The sequence below is a fragment of the Euleptes europaea genome, chromosome 11, assembly GCF_029931775.1.
Source record: "Euleptes europaea isolate rEulEur1 chromosome 11, rEulEur1.hap1, whole genome shotgun sequence".
Lineage (NCBI taxonomy): Eukaryota > Metazoa > Chordata > Lepidosauria > Squamata > Sphaerodactylidae > Euleptes > Euleptes europaea.
Window position 1 is genome coordinate 30,876,277 of NC_079322.1, and position 14,913 is coordinate 30,891,189.

Consider the following 14,913-nt stretch of genomic DNA (forward strand, 5'->3'; position numbering starts at 1 on the left):
CTACACAGATGTTCATTTTGTATGCACTGAGGCTACAGTCTAGCCCACCTCAAAGACCTCAAAGGTATTTATTACGGTCCAGGACCAGCAAATACAGCAAAAATGCAAAAAATGGGAACAATTAAAAACAATCACGGTACACATCAACCACGAATACAGATAAACATAGTGTACTTAGCATATTAACACTCCTTAATGAATACTAAAAATAAAATCACCCCAAGGATTTAAAACCTGTACCACTCCTTAATTTAAGAGCACGTCTTAGTTTTTTTGAGGTTATAGACCTGGGCACAAAAACTGGTAAACCTTTGTGTCATTTGATGGTTTTTATCCGAGAGGAGATATTTTATTTTGATTTTATTAGATCTCCCTGGGAATCTTTCCAACAATGGTCCAATAGTTTCACTATTACAAATCCCATGATGGCATAAAACTACAACATCTGAACACCCACCAGTCTTTGTTTCACCTCAAAGCACGTAACAAGGATCTGACATGTGCAGTGTCCACACATTGTTGGATATTGCGCTATACTTGTACTGGAGCCATCATCTGCAACTGGATTATCTAATGTGGTCGAGTCAGTCATGAATGATTTCTATAGTGCAATGGGAACATAGCATCCAATGATGGATAGACGCAAGCATGTTTTCATGTGCTTATGACCTCAACCCATGTAGTTTTACAGGTATCCAACTTGACTCTAATAATGTGTGCCACAGCCTTTGGAGTGGCTTGAAATAAACAATAATACCCCCTGCAATATAGGACCAATGTGCAAAGTAATACATTTAACACACCAACAAAAAATACAGACTTTATGTAAACCCAGTGAAGAAATGGGCTGTTCTCTTTCAAGCTCTCTGGTTTGCAGTAAGAAAATGTAAATACGTTTCCCCAGAACAATAAGAGTCATTAAGAAGCAAGGGGATCTGTCTCGTGAAGAATTCCTGAACACACAAACATCTTGACTGACTGCAGAGAGGAGCACAGAGACTTCGAACACTGAATAACTGGTTCATCCAGTAAATCAGTCACAGATGGTTAGGAAGTAATAATTATTAACTGGAAAAACAGCCCAAGAGGCACCCATTTCAGTTTGTGAAAGAATTAACTCTTGAGGCAGGAAATTGAAGAACCTGTACCTTTTGAAAAGACAGAAAGCATCTACCGTTCTAGGCAGCAACATGTGTATGGAGTTATTGACAGGAGGAAACAATTATTACCTTGAAATGGTACAAACCGACACACAACACTGAAGATTTTGCCTCAGGTGGTTTCCACATGTGCATATAATGTGCAGCCAATATTTTTGTAGGGTTATTCCAATGGCCATGCCTCCTCTCTATTGGTCGCTCTCATGTGCAAAGGGTTTGAGCCATACTAATGTTTCCCCAGTGCAAGGATTTCCAATCATGGTGCATCATTTTCCTACCACCTCCCTTCCACGCAGCCTGAAATGCTCCCCCAGATCTTGTTCCTGGGGGTCCCCATCCTCCAAGAACAGGATATGGGGGGGGGTGTCCAGACTTCTGTGGGAAGAGAGAGGTAGGAAATCACTCTCCGTGAGCAGAAATTCTTGTGCCTGTGGAAACGTTTAGTCTGGATCCAAACGACAGAGTCTACAAGTAACTTCCCACATCTCCCTAGGAACCTGATTTCCAGTGAAGTCATGTAAGAATATTCCACAATTCTAATCTGATATGTTTTCCAAAGGTGGGTCTTTCTTCCAAGGCGGGCTGAAGCATCCTAAGGACTGGAGCAGGTCTAATCTGGCACAATTACATGAACAATTCAGGCACAGGGTTATTCCCTTTTAAAAGAGGAGTCACTTCTTGCCTCCTGGTTTTAACAGAGTATGCACGCTCTCCCAGCAGTAGAATGGAACAGGTGTGTTCCAAGCCATTCAAGACAGGCAGCGAATGATGGATGGGAGCAGGCGGCTCCCATTAGATTACCAGCCACACTTTGAATGAACATGCTAAGAGTGTAAAACAGAAAACTGAAACAAGAGCCAATACCTTGTCTGCTTGTGTAGGATACTGGGCAGCAATCTCTGCATCCTCACTGGAGAAATATTCATTCTTAATCAAGTTGTCAATCAAACACTGGGTGTTACGGATCCTGCTGACCAGCAGCTCTCTGTGTACTTTCAGCAAAGTGACGAAGGATGGTGGGCAGGAGCCCGAAGATGCTTGGGATCGACTCTCTACATTACCAGTCAGCTGACTTTCCATGGTGACGACTGCCAGAGGACGTTTGTTCCACATTCATCTTTGGAAAGGTGCGGAAGTGTGGCGTAAAGTCAAGCTGGGTGCTGATTTCGAGCGCAACGCACGACTGTCCTCCGCCTTGCTGGACCTGCAAGCAGCATAGAGTACCCATTCAATACAGCCGGACCAAAAAGGAAATATTCTCAAATGTCTGGAGTCCACTGTTGCTTGCCAGAACATTTGTTGATATTTAGATAAGCATCTAATAACACTTGTTGATATTTAGATTCATGTAGGTAGCGCAGAACAGGTATGTCTGCTGTGCCTTCGGAAATCTAACTCTGAATCAGGCCTTTATTTTACCATAGGAAATGTGTTCAGAGTCTGAGGATTCTCTTTTGTGTAATAACCTGGAGATCAAACAAATGCAGGCAATGGCAAGCGCTGCACCCTTAAAGTGTAGAGCAAAAATAAGAGAAAGAATTAAAACAAGGCTTGGGTGGCAACAGAATTTTGGGGGGAAACAATGGACTGGGCCCCTGAATCCTGCTGAAATCAACTCTGTGGGATCTATGCAGTTTCTCTTCCTGCTTTTATGGCATGTTTGGCAAACTGCATGCAAAAAAACACCCTATTTTTTCCGTGTTTAAATACTTACAACATTCCTCCTGCAAGAGAGGAAGGACAGTGAAGCCATCGACACACACACGTAAGAAACAATTAAACACTTTGCCGTGAGTGGTCCTATTTTAAGTTTAAAAAGCTGCAAGATTGCAATCCCTTAGCTTCTTAAGAAATCACTTTGGATTGAGAGGCAAAAGCCATGAAATAATTTTTATCGAGACCAACTACAATAACAGCATGCAGCGTGCAAGCTTTCAAGTTCTTCAGAACTCTTCATGAGCATTTCGGGCCATTATCTTTCTTCAGGTCTCCTCTGAGGATGCTACAACAATTTCTGTGAGTGCACCAAAGGAGAAGCAAAACATAGAAACCACCCAAATGAAAACATAACGAATTTTCTTTGTTCATTCCCTCCTCCTACCTCTCCCCCGTTTATTTTCTGAATTGGGATATGTGCAATGGTTTACATTCAGCAGCAAAACTTCCAAGGAATTTCAACGTGAGAAGAAAATTAAAAATACAAAATCAGGCATCACCATCACAGTGTAGTCCAAATAAGCTAGGCTCTTGGCCTGGCATGTGTCACTCCCAATTTACACAGCCAGTTGGGACTCCAGAGATAGAGAAAAAGGTTTTTAAAAATGCTTTATTTGAACAAAGGTGAAGTCAGGGTTATAAACACCCGAATTCCAATGCACACCCACCCTCTCAGGTCTTTTATACAACGTTCACAAAAGGATCACGTGCTTTACTAAGTCTACCTTCTTTTAACCTTATTTGGTTATTTTATTGAAAGCACACACAAACATCCGTATGTCCCTATTTGGGCAGTGATCACACATTATCCAGATGATTTTGGTCTAACAATAAGCAACTGTAAATTGTAACTTCTTCCACGTACTGTGCGTTATTGCCCCCCTCAGCCAACTCAGTCTTGGCACACTGTTGTGTTTTTCTCTAAACTTGCTAAATTTGAGATAAGCATTCCAGGCAGCACATATTTCCCCCCGCAAGAAAGGAACAAAGACAGAAAGTACTACAGTTGTGCTAATTTAACCTTTAACCCAAGATGGCTGTACTCTGGCCTCTTCACCACAACAGTACAGTTGCTTTCTTATATTTAATGTGAGCAGCTGCCTAAATACAACCTTAGTATTCTCTAGATGACAGAGATCAGTTCCCCTGAAGAAAAGGGCTGCTTTGGAGGGTAGCCTCTAGCATCATAACTCGCGGAGGTCTCTCCCAAGGCTCTACCCCCTCAAATCTTCAGGAATTTTTCAAACTGCAGTTGGCAACTCTACCAACTGGACAAAAGGTTTCTCAGCACCATCAGCCTTGTGAGAAACCTCCCTCATCCACGATTCACCTCCACCTGGGGGCTTCAGCTTCTGCTTGCTTGAGATAGAAGAGTTGGTTTTTATATGCCGACTTTCTCTACCACTTAAGGGAGGATCAACCGGCTTACAATCACCTTCCCTTCCTCTTCTACAACAGACACCCTGTGAGGCTGAGAGAGCTCTTAATAGAACTGTGATTAGTCCAAGGTCACCCAGCTGGCTTCATGTGTACGAGTGGGGAAACCAACCCAGTTCACCAGATTAGCCTCTGCCGCTCATGTGGAGGAGTGGGGAATCGAACCTGGTTCTCCAGATCAGAGTCCACCGCTCCAAACCACCACTCTTAACCACTACACCATGCTGGCTCTCTCTGTGCTAGTCAGTGGGGAAAGGTGGAAAGAAAGCCTGCTGGAAAAATGTGTACTCAAGCGCTGGACAGAAGGACTACCTATAGATTCAGAAGCAGCAGCTAGTTTATTAAGGTTTGTAGGTGTCGGACTAGGACCTGGGAAACCCAGGTTCGAATCCCCACTCACGCTATAGAAGCTTGCTGAGTGGCCTTGTGCCAGTCATACCCTTTTAGCCCTGACTCTGGCCAGTATTAGCATGGGAGACCTCCAAGGAATACCAAGGAATATGTGATGCAGTGGCAGGCAATGGCAAACCCCCTCCAAATGTCTCTTGACTTGAAAACCCTAGGAGGTCACCTTGAGTCAGCTGTGACTTGATAGCAAAAAAAATAACCCCTTATATTCCTGTAAGGCAAAAATATTGATACTTTAGATTGGAAGGATGAAAAAATTAAAGTAGCGCATTCTAAATTAATATTAATGATAAAAAATAAGTTGTGAGTAGTAGTAGAAGAGTTGGTTTTTAATATGCCGACTTTCTCTACCTTGTAATAGCGGGAGATCTTCAGCTAGTACCTGGTATCAGGGTTGACTGAATCATTCAGTCACTCCAGATAAAGAGATGCAGCAGGACCCAGAAGATGCCTGTGGCATCTCATATAAACAGCTGTCCTCAACATGCTAAACAAATAAATAACGAACAAATAATTAAACTACCAGATGTGATCCAAACTCCCATGATTTAGCAATCTGTGCTGATCAGACACATCCAGCTTTCATTTTCCATTTTACCCATACAGCTTGGGTAGATATCCTGGTTGCTGCTGACTCAGAGGAAACTGATGCAAACTGCTTTTAAAACATTGCACAGTTCTAACATTGCAACATGCAATGGAGTGCTGGCAATTTAAGGCATAGTCAATGAAGCTGTAGGAAGAGAAATATTACAGTACTCAGAGAGGTAACTTGATTTTAACATATATCTAATGCCCACTCAAAACATGAGGGAGCAAATGGCAACTGATCAGGAAAAAAAGGAACAGGACACGTACAGTCGAGGCTCTGCTCAAGAAGAAGAAGAAGAGTTGGTTTTTATATGCCGACTTTCTCTACCACTTAAGGGAGACTCAAACTGACTTACAATCGCCTTCCCTTCCCCTCCCAACAGAGAGGTAGGTGGGGCTGAGAAAGTGTGACTAGTCCAAGGTCACCCAGCTGGCTTCGTGTGTAGAAGTGGGGAAACAAATCCAGTTCACCAGATTAGCTTCAGCCACTCATCTGGAGGAGTGGGGAATCAAACCCGGTTCTCCAGATCAGAATCCACCGCTCCAAACCTCTGCTCTTAACCACTACACCACGCTGGCTCTAAAGCATGTTTGGAATTCTAAGATCAAAATTGAAATTTTAAACGTTGATTGATTTTACAATTCTGTTTGAGTGTTGGGGAGATTAGTTCCTAAAGAGGGGGAAAGCCAGAACAGGGAATTTGGAAATTAAGGAAGTGGGCTTCCCGTTTCAACATTCTGCAGTCAAGGAAGGAAAGAAAAAATGGATTCAAAACACTGACCATCACATAATTGAACAGATATACACAAGTCCTGACACTCCTGGTCTATTACAGCTTTAAATTATTGCACAGAGCTACATTTGAGGAACAAATAAATATTGATTAAGTGTACATTTTAATGTATGTCAGCTGACATTTGAGAAACAGTGGTGCCGAGTCTGAGTGAGCATGCATACATTAAACTGTACACTGATGTGGTCAGGTGATCAAACACTGAAATCCTACACAGACATACCTTTCTCAACCCATTGCAGTCAACGGGCTTAGAAGGCTGCAACTCTGTTTAGGATGGTACTGAAAAAGTATGCTTTGGTTCCCTTTTCTTTCCCGCTGAGCAACTGTTGTCCCCATCTAAGCCATTTGTGGATATTTGTTAAAAGTTGCTCACGCCTTGCTTCTGCTACCGCCTCTGCTGCCCATCCTCTTTCTCAGAAATACAGGAAGAAAAAGGGAAGAGGAATCAAGAAACAATTCAAATTCATTTGGAGACAATGGAGATACTTTTTGGAGAAAGGAAATGCACTGGCATTCATCACAGATGCTTTTTGGTCCCCTTGGTCGGCATCCTTCAAATCTGACAAACATTGTTTGAAGAAGAAGAAGAGTCGGTTTTTATATGCCGACTTTCTCTACCACGTAAGGCAGAATCAAACCGGCTTACAATCACCTTCCCTCCCCCTCCCCACAACAGACACCCTGTGTGGTGGGTGGGGCTGAGAGAGAGTGACTAGCCCAAGGTCACCCAGCTGGCTTCATGTGGAGGAGTGGAGAAACAAATCCAGTTCACCAGATTAGCCTCCGCCGCTCATGTGGACGAGTGGGGAATCAACCCTGTGAGGTAGGTTAGGCTGAAAGCTTCCAAGCCATGTTTGTTAAATAGCCTGTTATTATGGACTTGTATACTCATACCTGGACAACTACAAAAACAGAAAAGAAGCTCTTTTCATGTTCCCTTCTGGCTGTTTGTCTGTCTTGGAGTTTTGGCTAAAGAGTGGCTGATGCATTTTAGTGCCCAAATTGCCTAACATAAACATGTCACAAATTCCTGAAACGAGGGTGTGGCTCTTCCCATAGAAACTAGAACTGGAACGTAGCCTCAAAAGAGCAGGGACTATGTTAGTACCAGTGCAGCATTTACCATTATTAAACTTTCTCTGCTTACTATGTATAAAGATTCAGTTTTTCTATGTATAATAACTACCCTGGTGAAAATTCAGGGTTGGGAAAAAGCACCAAATTTATTAATAAAGCCTCTACATTTTAAACTATTTTCATGGGGGGGGAGGGAACTGACTTGGATACAGCTTCCTAAGCACTACTCAGTCTTGACTGAAAGCCATTTCCCCACCCTAAGCTACCTACTTCTACTGATGTTATGAACATACTTTCAATGCACAGAAACTCAACACTAACCAGCTAGCAAATTGGAAGCAACAATTAAGCAAGAATCAAACTGGCTTACAATCACCCTCCCTTCCCCTCCCCACAACAGACACCCTGTGAGGTAGGTGGGGCTGAGAGTGTGTGACTAGCCCACAGTCACCCAGCTGGCTTCATGTGTAGGAGTGGGGAAGCAAATCCAGTTCACCAGATTAGTGTCCACCGCTCCAAACCACCGTTTTTAACCACTACACCACACTGACGGAATGGGGAAGTGAACACCATATTGCTGGGATGGACAAGAGCAGGAACGGACAAATTGAGTGTGTTGCTAGTAAGATTCCTCTTGATCGTTCAAAGACTACCTCGCTCTTCAGAGAGCAGTTTAGTCAGGGTGGGCGACTCCTAAAGCCTCTTGTGGGTTTCCATTGCCTGAATGGGGGACTTTCTCCTTGAACTTCAAAAGGCACCCCCCTTGTTATACCCAACTTAATCCACGGATTAAAGATACAAGAAACTACCATATGACTTCCCCGCTATCAGCCTTCAGAGGATCCGTGAATCAACCCTGGTGTTGAAAAAGAGAGGATTTTTTTACCATTATTGGCCTTTGCATTGCTGATAGGAAGAAACCATATGTTGCTTTTTAAGAACATAAGAATGAAAGAAAGGCCATGCTGGATCAGACCAATGTCCATCAAGTCCAACAGTGGCCAACCTGGTGCCTCTAGGAAGCCCACAAGCAAGACGACTGCAGCAGCATTATTCTGCCTGTGTTCCAAAAAAGGTATAACAGAATAGAATATGGCACGCTCCTCTGATCCTGGAGAGAATAGGTACATGACTAGTATCCATTTTTACTAGTAGCCATGAATAGCCCTCTCCTCCATGTCCACTCCCCTCTTAAGGTCTTCCAAGTTGGCAGCCATCACCACATCCTGGGGCAGGGAGTTCCACAATTTGGATTCTTGCTCCCTGAATGCCAGTAGGACAACCTCATAGCAGCAGCATTTTAAATCTGCCTGCCTGTTCAGCACTTTGCAGAGGAGGCTGGCAAGACCAGGTCTTAACATCAATGACCTGGGTCACAGCCTCCCCTACATAATTTTTTTGGTAACATCCAGTCTGATGAAGAGTTAAGGGGATTCGAAAGCTTGCACACTCTTTTGCGTCACGCTGGTTGGTTCTTTCTTTTAAACGGTGTCCCTTGGGTGGTGGTCTTGGTTTTGGATTTTGTGTTGGAGCCAGGTGGCTGCGAACAACTTCCTTCTACTTTCAAAAGCGTGAGAGGGGAGACTTTTGTCTCCCTCACATTGAACATTCTCGCCGGCTGCTAGTCTTAATGATATTGAATGACATGTGGCTCAGAGGTAGAGCAGCTGCTTGGCATGCAGAAGGGCCCAGGTTCAATCCCCGGCATCTCCAGTTAAAGGGACTAGGCAGGTAGGTGATGTGAAAGACCCCTGCCTGAGACCCTGGGGAGCCGCTGCCGGTCTGAGTAGACAGTACTGACTTCGATGGACCAAAGGTCTGATTCAGTAGAAGGCAGCTTCATGTGTTCAGGTATTCCTTTATTAAAAAAATATCCCACCCCCTTCAATCAAAGCTCCATTTTCTTCTTTCTTTTTTCAAATCAGCATCCTGAAATGGAGACGGAAGGTGGGGACCGCTCTGGATCCAGCCTCCCCAAAACAATTTGCCTCTGGGTGTTTTCTGGCTCGGGGCAGAGCTATCCCCCCCCCAAAAAACCCCCAGCTCCCATTCTACGCCACCGTCACCACAGGCACCAAGCAGCAGTTGAGTGCCCCTACCCTGGATTTTAAATGCGCATCCAGGCTTCCCCTCCCGCTTTGGGCACTTTCACACAAGCCAAAAAATGCACTTCCAATCCACTTTTAGTACGCTTTGGCCATTTATGCATGGGAGATTTTGCCTTGGATTTGCCGCTCTCTAGATGCACATTTTCCCCATCCGAATTCTCAAAACTCTGCACGGGAGCTTATTCTTGAGTTCTGAGAATTTGGGTGGGGGAAATGTGCACCTAAAGAGTGCCAAATCCAAGGCATGCATAAATGGCCTTTTAATGATCTTTTGCAAGTGGATTTTGCCAGTTCGCACAGTAAAATCCAGCTTCAAAATTCCTTGAAAGTGGATTGAAAGTGCATTATTCAGAATGCGTAAAAGCGCAGCCAAGAGATCACTGGATCCCCGGAGAGTCCCCACCCGCCAGGGGCGTGGCGCGCCGCGAGAAAGTCCACGCGCGGCGCTTCCCGGGGACTGCTGCAAGCTCCAGCCATCCGCAGGCCATTGACAAGATCAGAACATCAGAAAGGCCCTGCGGGATCAGACCAGGGCCCATCAGGTCCAGCAGTCTGTTCACCCAGTGGCCAACCAGGGGCCTCTAGGAAGCCACAAACAAGATGAGTGCACCAGCACCATCCTGCCTGTGTTCCACCGCACCCAAAATAATAGGCATGCTCCTCTGATCCTGGAGAGGATAGGGATGCATCATGACCAGTATCCATTTTTACTAGTAGCCATGAATACCCCCCCTCCTCCATGAACTTGCCCACTTTTGCTTTCTCCTCGTTCCCCCCCCCCAAAAAAAAATCAGGCATTTGCTTTTGGAGGGGGGAGAACATTTCTCCCAACATCTCAGCGCCTCTTCCTAGTGGGGAGGGGGAATCGTCTTTTGCAGCTGCGCCCTCCGGGCCTCCGGCCGGCCTCCCTTCTCCCCCTGCCCGGAGCCCCCCCAGGCAGCCCAAACTTACCTGCAGCCGGGCGCTCCCTCCTCCTCCTCGCGTCCCTCCGAGCCCCCGCCCCCGGGAAGAGGAGCGGCTGGGCGGCGGAATGAGCCCGGCAGCGCCCTCTACAGGAGCCGCGCGGAGGGGAGAGGGCGGCGAAGGCGAGCAGGCAGGGAAGGCGGCCGCGGGCTGCCAGGGGGGCTTTTGAGAAGGGCGCTCGCAGCCAGCCCAAAGCAGGCCCTTGCCGTCCGCTTCCAGCGCCCCTTCACGAGCGTTTGCAAGGGGGGTTTGCCACGCCGTTTCTGCACGGGAGATAATGCCCAGTGGGTAGCCGTGTTAGTCTGTCTGCAGTAGTAGAAAAAGGGCTAGAGTCCAGTAGCACCTTGTGTGTGTGTCAAGTGCCGTCAAGTCGCAGCCGACTTATGGGGACCCCTTTTTGGGGGTTTTCATGGCAAGAGACTAACAGAGGTGGTTTGCCAGGGCCTTCCTCTGCACAGCAACCCTGGACTTCCTAGGTGGTCTCCCATCCAAATACTAACCAGGGCTGGCCCTGCTTCGCTTCTGAGATCTGACGAGATCAGGCTAGCCTGGGCCATCCAGCCTTGTGTGTGTGTAAAGTGCTGTCAAGTTGCATCCGACTTATGGCGACCCCTGTTTTTTGGGGGGGGTTTCATGGCAAGAGACCAACAGAGGTGGTTTGCCAGGGCCTTCCTCTGCACAGCAACCCTGGCCTTCCTTGGTGGTCTCCCATCCACATACTAACCAGGGCTGACCCTGCTTAGCTTCTGAGATCTGTCGAGATCAGGCTAGCCTGGGCCATCCAGCCTTGTGTGTGTGTAAAGTGCCGTCAAGTTGCATCCGACTTATGGCGACCCCTGTTTTTGGGGGGGTTTCATGGCAAGAGACTAGCAGAGGTGGTATGCCAGTGTCTTCCTCTGCACAGCAACCCTGGCCTTCCTTGGTGATCTCCCATCCACATACTAACCAGGGCTGACCCTGCTTCGCTTCTGAGATCTGACGAGATCAGGCTAGCCTGGGCCATCCAGGCAGGGCAGTAGCACCTTAAAGACCAACAAGAATATTTTCTGGTAGGGTATGAACGTATGCACGGCAGGTTTTGCCTTGGGTTTGCTGCTTTCTAGATGCACCTTTTCCCCATCCACATTCTCAAAACTCAACAAGAAGCCGCCGTGCAGTTTTTTGAGAATCCGGATGGGGAAAATGTGCATCTAGAAAGCAGCAAACCCAAGGCAAAACCTCCTGTGCGTAAATCTGTCCGTTCACACAGTAAAATCCGCCTTCAAAGTGCACTGAAAGTACATTATTTGGGCTGTGTGAAAGTGCCCTTAAAGCAGGGGTGGGGAACCTTTTTTCTGCCAAGGGCCATTTGGATATTTATATCATTCGCGGGCCATACAAAATTATCAACTCAAAAATTAGCCGACCAATACGTTTCTCCATGGCCCAGATGGGAAAGGGTTAACACAGTTTCTTGGGTGGTCCTAGCAGCTCCATAGCTCAAGACTGTTCTGTAAGGGGGGGAAAAGGTTCCTTTTCTCAGCAAAACAAACTTATATCTGCCTTGAATAGAGGCTATTCCTGTCCATGGGAGGGGGTGGATCGCCAGTCTTAGATCCTTCTGAGCTAGAGATGTGCCAGGACCCACGAAGGGCCAGACCACATGATTTCGTGGGCCTTAAATGCCCCCCGGGCCTGACGTTCCCCACCCCGGCCTTAAAGGCACTTTTTGCATGGTCAGTTTTGATGCTCGCCCAAGTCTCTTTTTTTAAAATGCAACTTTAAAAATGCCTTTTCACAGTCCCCAGGCAAAAGGAGAAGTTCCACTCTCCCCACTCGCCTGCTCCGTTGTTCCTGTTTACATAGCCATTAGCATATGCATAGCTAACGCGCCTCTGTTGTTTTGCATTGTTCCTTGAGGGGGATTCTTTGCGGCAAACACCAACGGTCGGGTTAAATGGGCTCCTTGGTAATGCGAAGCAGGTAAGCGCTGGCTTCGCAGTCACTTCCGGAATGATGGTTCAGCGTGCAAAATTTTAAAAAAATATGCGGGGCAATTCAGCCTGAAACGCGCTCCTAATCACCATGCAAAAATGGCCTCAGAGTTCAGTGTGCAAAGTGCCAAACTTGTGCAGTGGTTGCTGGATGGGAGATTCCTGCATTTTGCGTTAGGGTGGGGGGAAAGTGAAGCCACTTTACTTTGCAAGCAAATTCTCAAACGTTTTAGAAGGTGGCTCCACTACTGCAAACAGTGGGAGACCCGCTGGACTAAAGAGCTATCATAAATGCTTCCAGCGCCTTTCCTTCTCTCCCTGGTGGACTCCCCTACCCTTTGCACAGCCATAGAATCATAGAATTGGAAGGGACCACTGGGGTCATATAGTCCAACCCCCTGCACAATGCAGGAAATTCACAACTATCCCCCCCACATCCCCCCCAGTGATCCCTACTCCATGCCCAGATGGCCAAGATGACCTCCCTCTCATCATCTGCATAAGGTCATAGAATCGGCATAGCTGACAGATGGCCATCTAACCTCTTCTTAAAAACCTCCAGGGAAGGAGAGCTCACCACCTCCCGAGGAAGCTTGTTCCGCTGAGGAACTGCTCTGTTAGAAAATTATTCCTAATGTCTAGACGGAAACTCTTTTGATTTAATTTCAACCTGTTGGTTCTGGTCCGATCTTCTGGGGCAACAGAAAAGAACTTGGCACCATCCTCTATATGACAGCCCTTCAAGTACTTGAAGATAGTTATCCTATCCCCTCTCAGTCTTCTCCTCTTCAGGCTAAACATACCCAGCTCCTTCAACCTTTCCTCATAGGACTTGGCCTCCAGACCCCTCACCATCTTTGTTGCTTTCCTCTGGACTCGTTCCAGCTTGTCTACATCTATATGCATTGGCACAGATCAACAGTTTAAATGAAGGAAAAGGCGCGGGGGAATTGAAGAAGCTCTCTAGGATTATGAAACAGTTGGAATTATACAGAAACAACCCACTGGAGAATAAAACAGCAGCCCAACATAAGCTTCTAATCTAGCATGAGCTTTCATGGCACTGGCATTATGTCTCCCTATAGAGTTCAGTAGAATATTTTAGTAAAGTGCCTATTGTAAAAAGATGGCTTTATATAAAGTTTTTAAAGGTAAAGGTAGTCCCCTGTGCAAGTACTGGGTCATTACTGACCCATGAGGTGACGTCACATCCTGACGTTTACTAGGCAGACTATGTTTATGGGGTGGTTTGCCAGTGCCTTCTCCAGTTGTCTACATTTGACCCCCAGCAAGGTTTTAAGTAATGCAATAACGAAGGCAGACGCCATGATAAAGAAATTGAAAGCTATATGTCCAGCAAAGGAAGAGTCACATGAAAAGCCATTAGGGCATAGCGATTAGAGTGTTAGGCTAAGATCTGGGAGACCCAGGTATGAATCTCCACTCTGCCAGGGAAAACTCACTGGGTGAGCTTGGGCAACTCCACTCCCAGCTTCACCTGCCATGCAGGGTTGTTGTGAGGATAAAAGGGGGGAATGTTAGCTGCTTTGGGTTCAAATTGGGGAGAAAAGCAGGGTACACTGAGCTAAATCAATAAGAGCCAGACTATGTATGCAGCATCTTCTCCACATGCTATTTTGCCTAACAGATAGTATGAAAAACAAGGCTAGTACTCCACTAAAGCAGAATAATGAACCCACTATCTTGCTGACTTTGTTTCAGGAACTGCAGAAAAAGCAGCAGAAAAAGCAAGGATTAAACACAGTGAACTCTGCAGCACCGTGTTAACACTGCAAGAGAACCAAGATCTAAATATGAGCTGTCAGTGTGATGCAGCGGCAAAAAAGGCTAATGCAGTCTTCGGGAGTATCAACAGAGACGTAACATCCAGATTGCAAGATGTCATAGTTCTGCCATACACTGCATTGGTCAGTCTGCACCTGGAGTACTGTGTTCAGCTGTGGAGGCCTCACTTCAAAAAGGATGTAGACAGAATGGAATGGGTACAGAGAAGAACAACAAGGATGATCAGGGGCCTGGAGACCAAGCCCCACAAAGAAAGGCTGAGGGACTTGGGAATGTTCAGACTGGAGGAATGGCGGTTGAGGAAGATCATGATGGCTCTCTAAGTATTTGAAGGGCCGCACTTAGAGGAGGGCAGGGAGCTGTTCCTGTTGGTAATGAAGGATAAGACTTACAATAAATGGTTTAAATTACGGGTGGAAAGGTACCGGCTGGATATTAGGAAAACACTTTTCACAGTAAGAGTGGTTCAACAGTGAAATCAGCTGCCCAGGGAGGTGACGGGCTCCTTCTCACTGTCAGTCTTCAAGTAGCGGCTGGACAAATACTTGTCAGAGCAGCTTTTGACTGATCCTGCATTGAGCAGAGGGGTTGCCTGCAAGGCTCCTTCCAACTCTGATTTTATCATCTTAAATTTCATAGCTTAAATTTCATAGCTTATAGCGAAATCCCAGATGGCGTTACCCCCTTTTAAATCCATTTAAATATAAACTGGCTTAGAAAAGTACAGATTCTATTTTGGATTGTCCTGTTAATTAGGAATATAGAAAGTACTAAACAGTACTCCATTTAATGTGCATTTCAACAATTACAAAAATCTGCATGCAAATGATGCTCAAAAAGTCAATCAAAGCTGACGAACAAAAACAGAATTGTTCCA

General features: G+C 46.0%; 1 protein-coding gene across 2 annotated transcripts in view; it reads right to left on the bottom strand.

Annotated features, from left to right (window-relative positions):
• Nucleotides 1-2,273, bottom strand: part of NOD1 (nucleotide binding oligomerization domain containing 1) — a 33,502-nt gene extending 31,229 nt beyond the window's left edge. Inside the window, exon 1 of one of the 2 annotated variants that reach the window (XM_056857426.1) lies at nucleotides 2,025-2,273. In XM_056857426.1, coding sequence (XP_056713404.1) covers nucleotides 2,025-2,273 — 249 coding nt within the window. The remainder of the gene's footprint in view (nucleotides 1-2,024) is intronic. The other variant, XM_056857428.1, reaches the window with a different exon arrangement.
• Nucleotides 2,274-14,913: the final 12,640 nt, after the last annotated feature.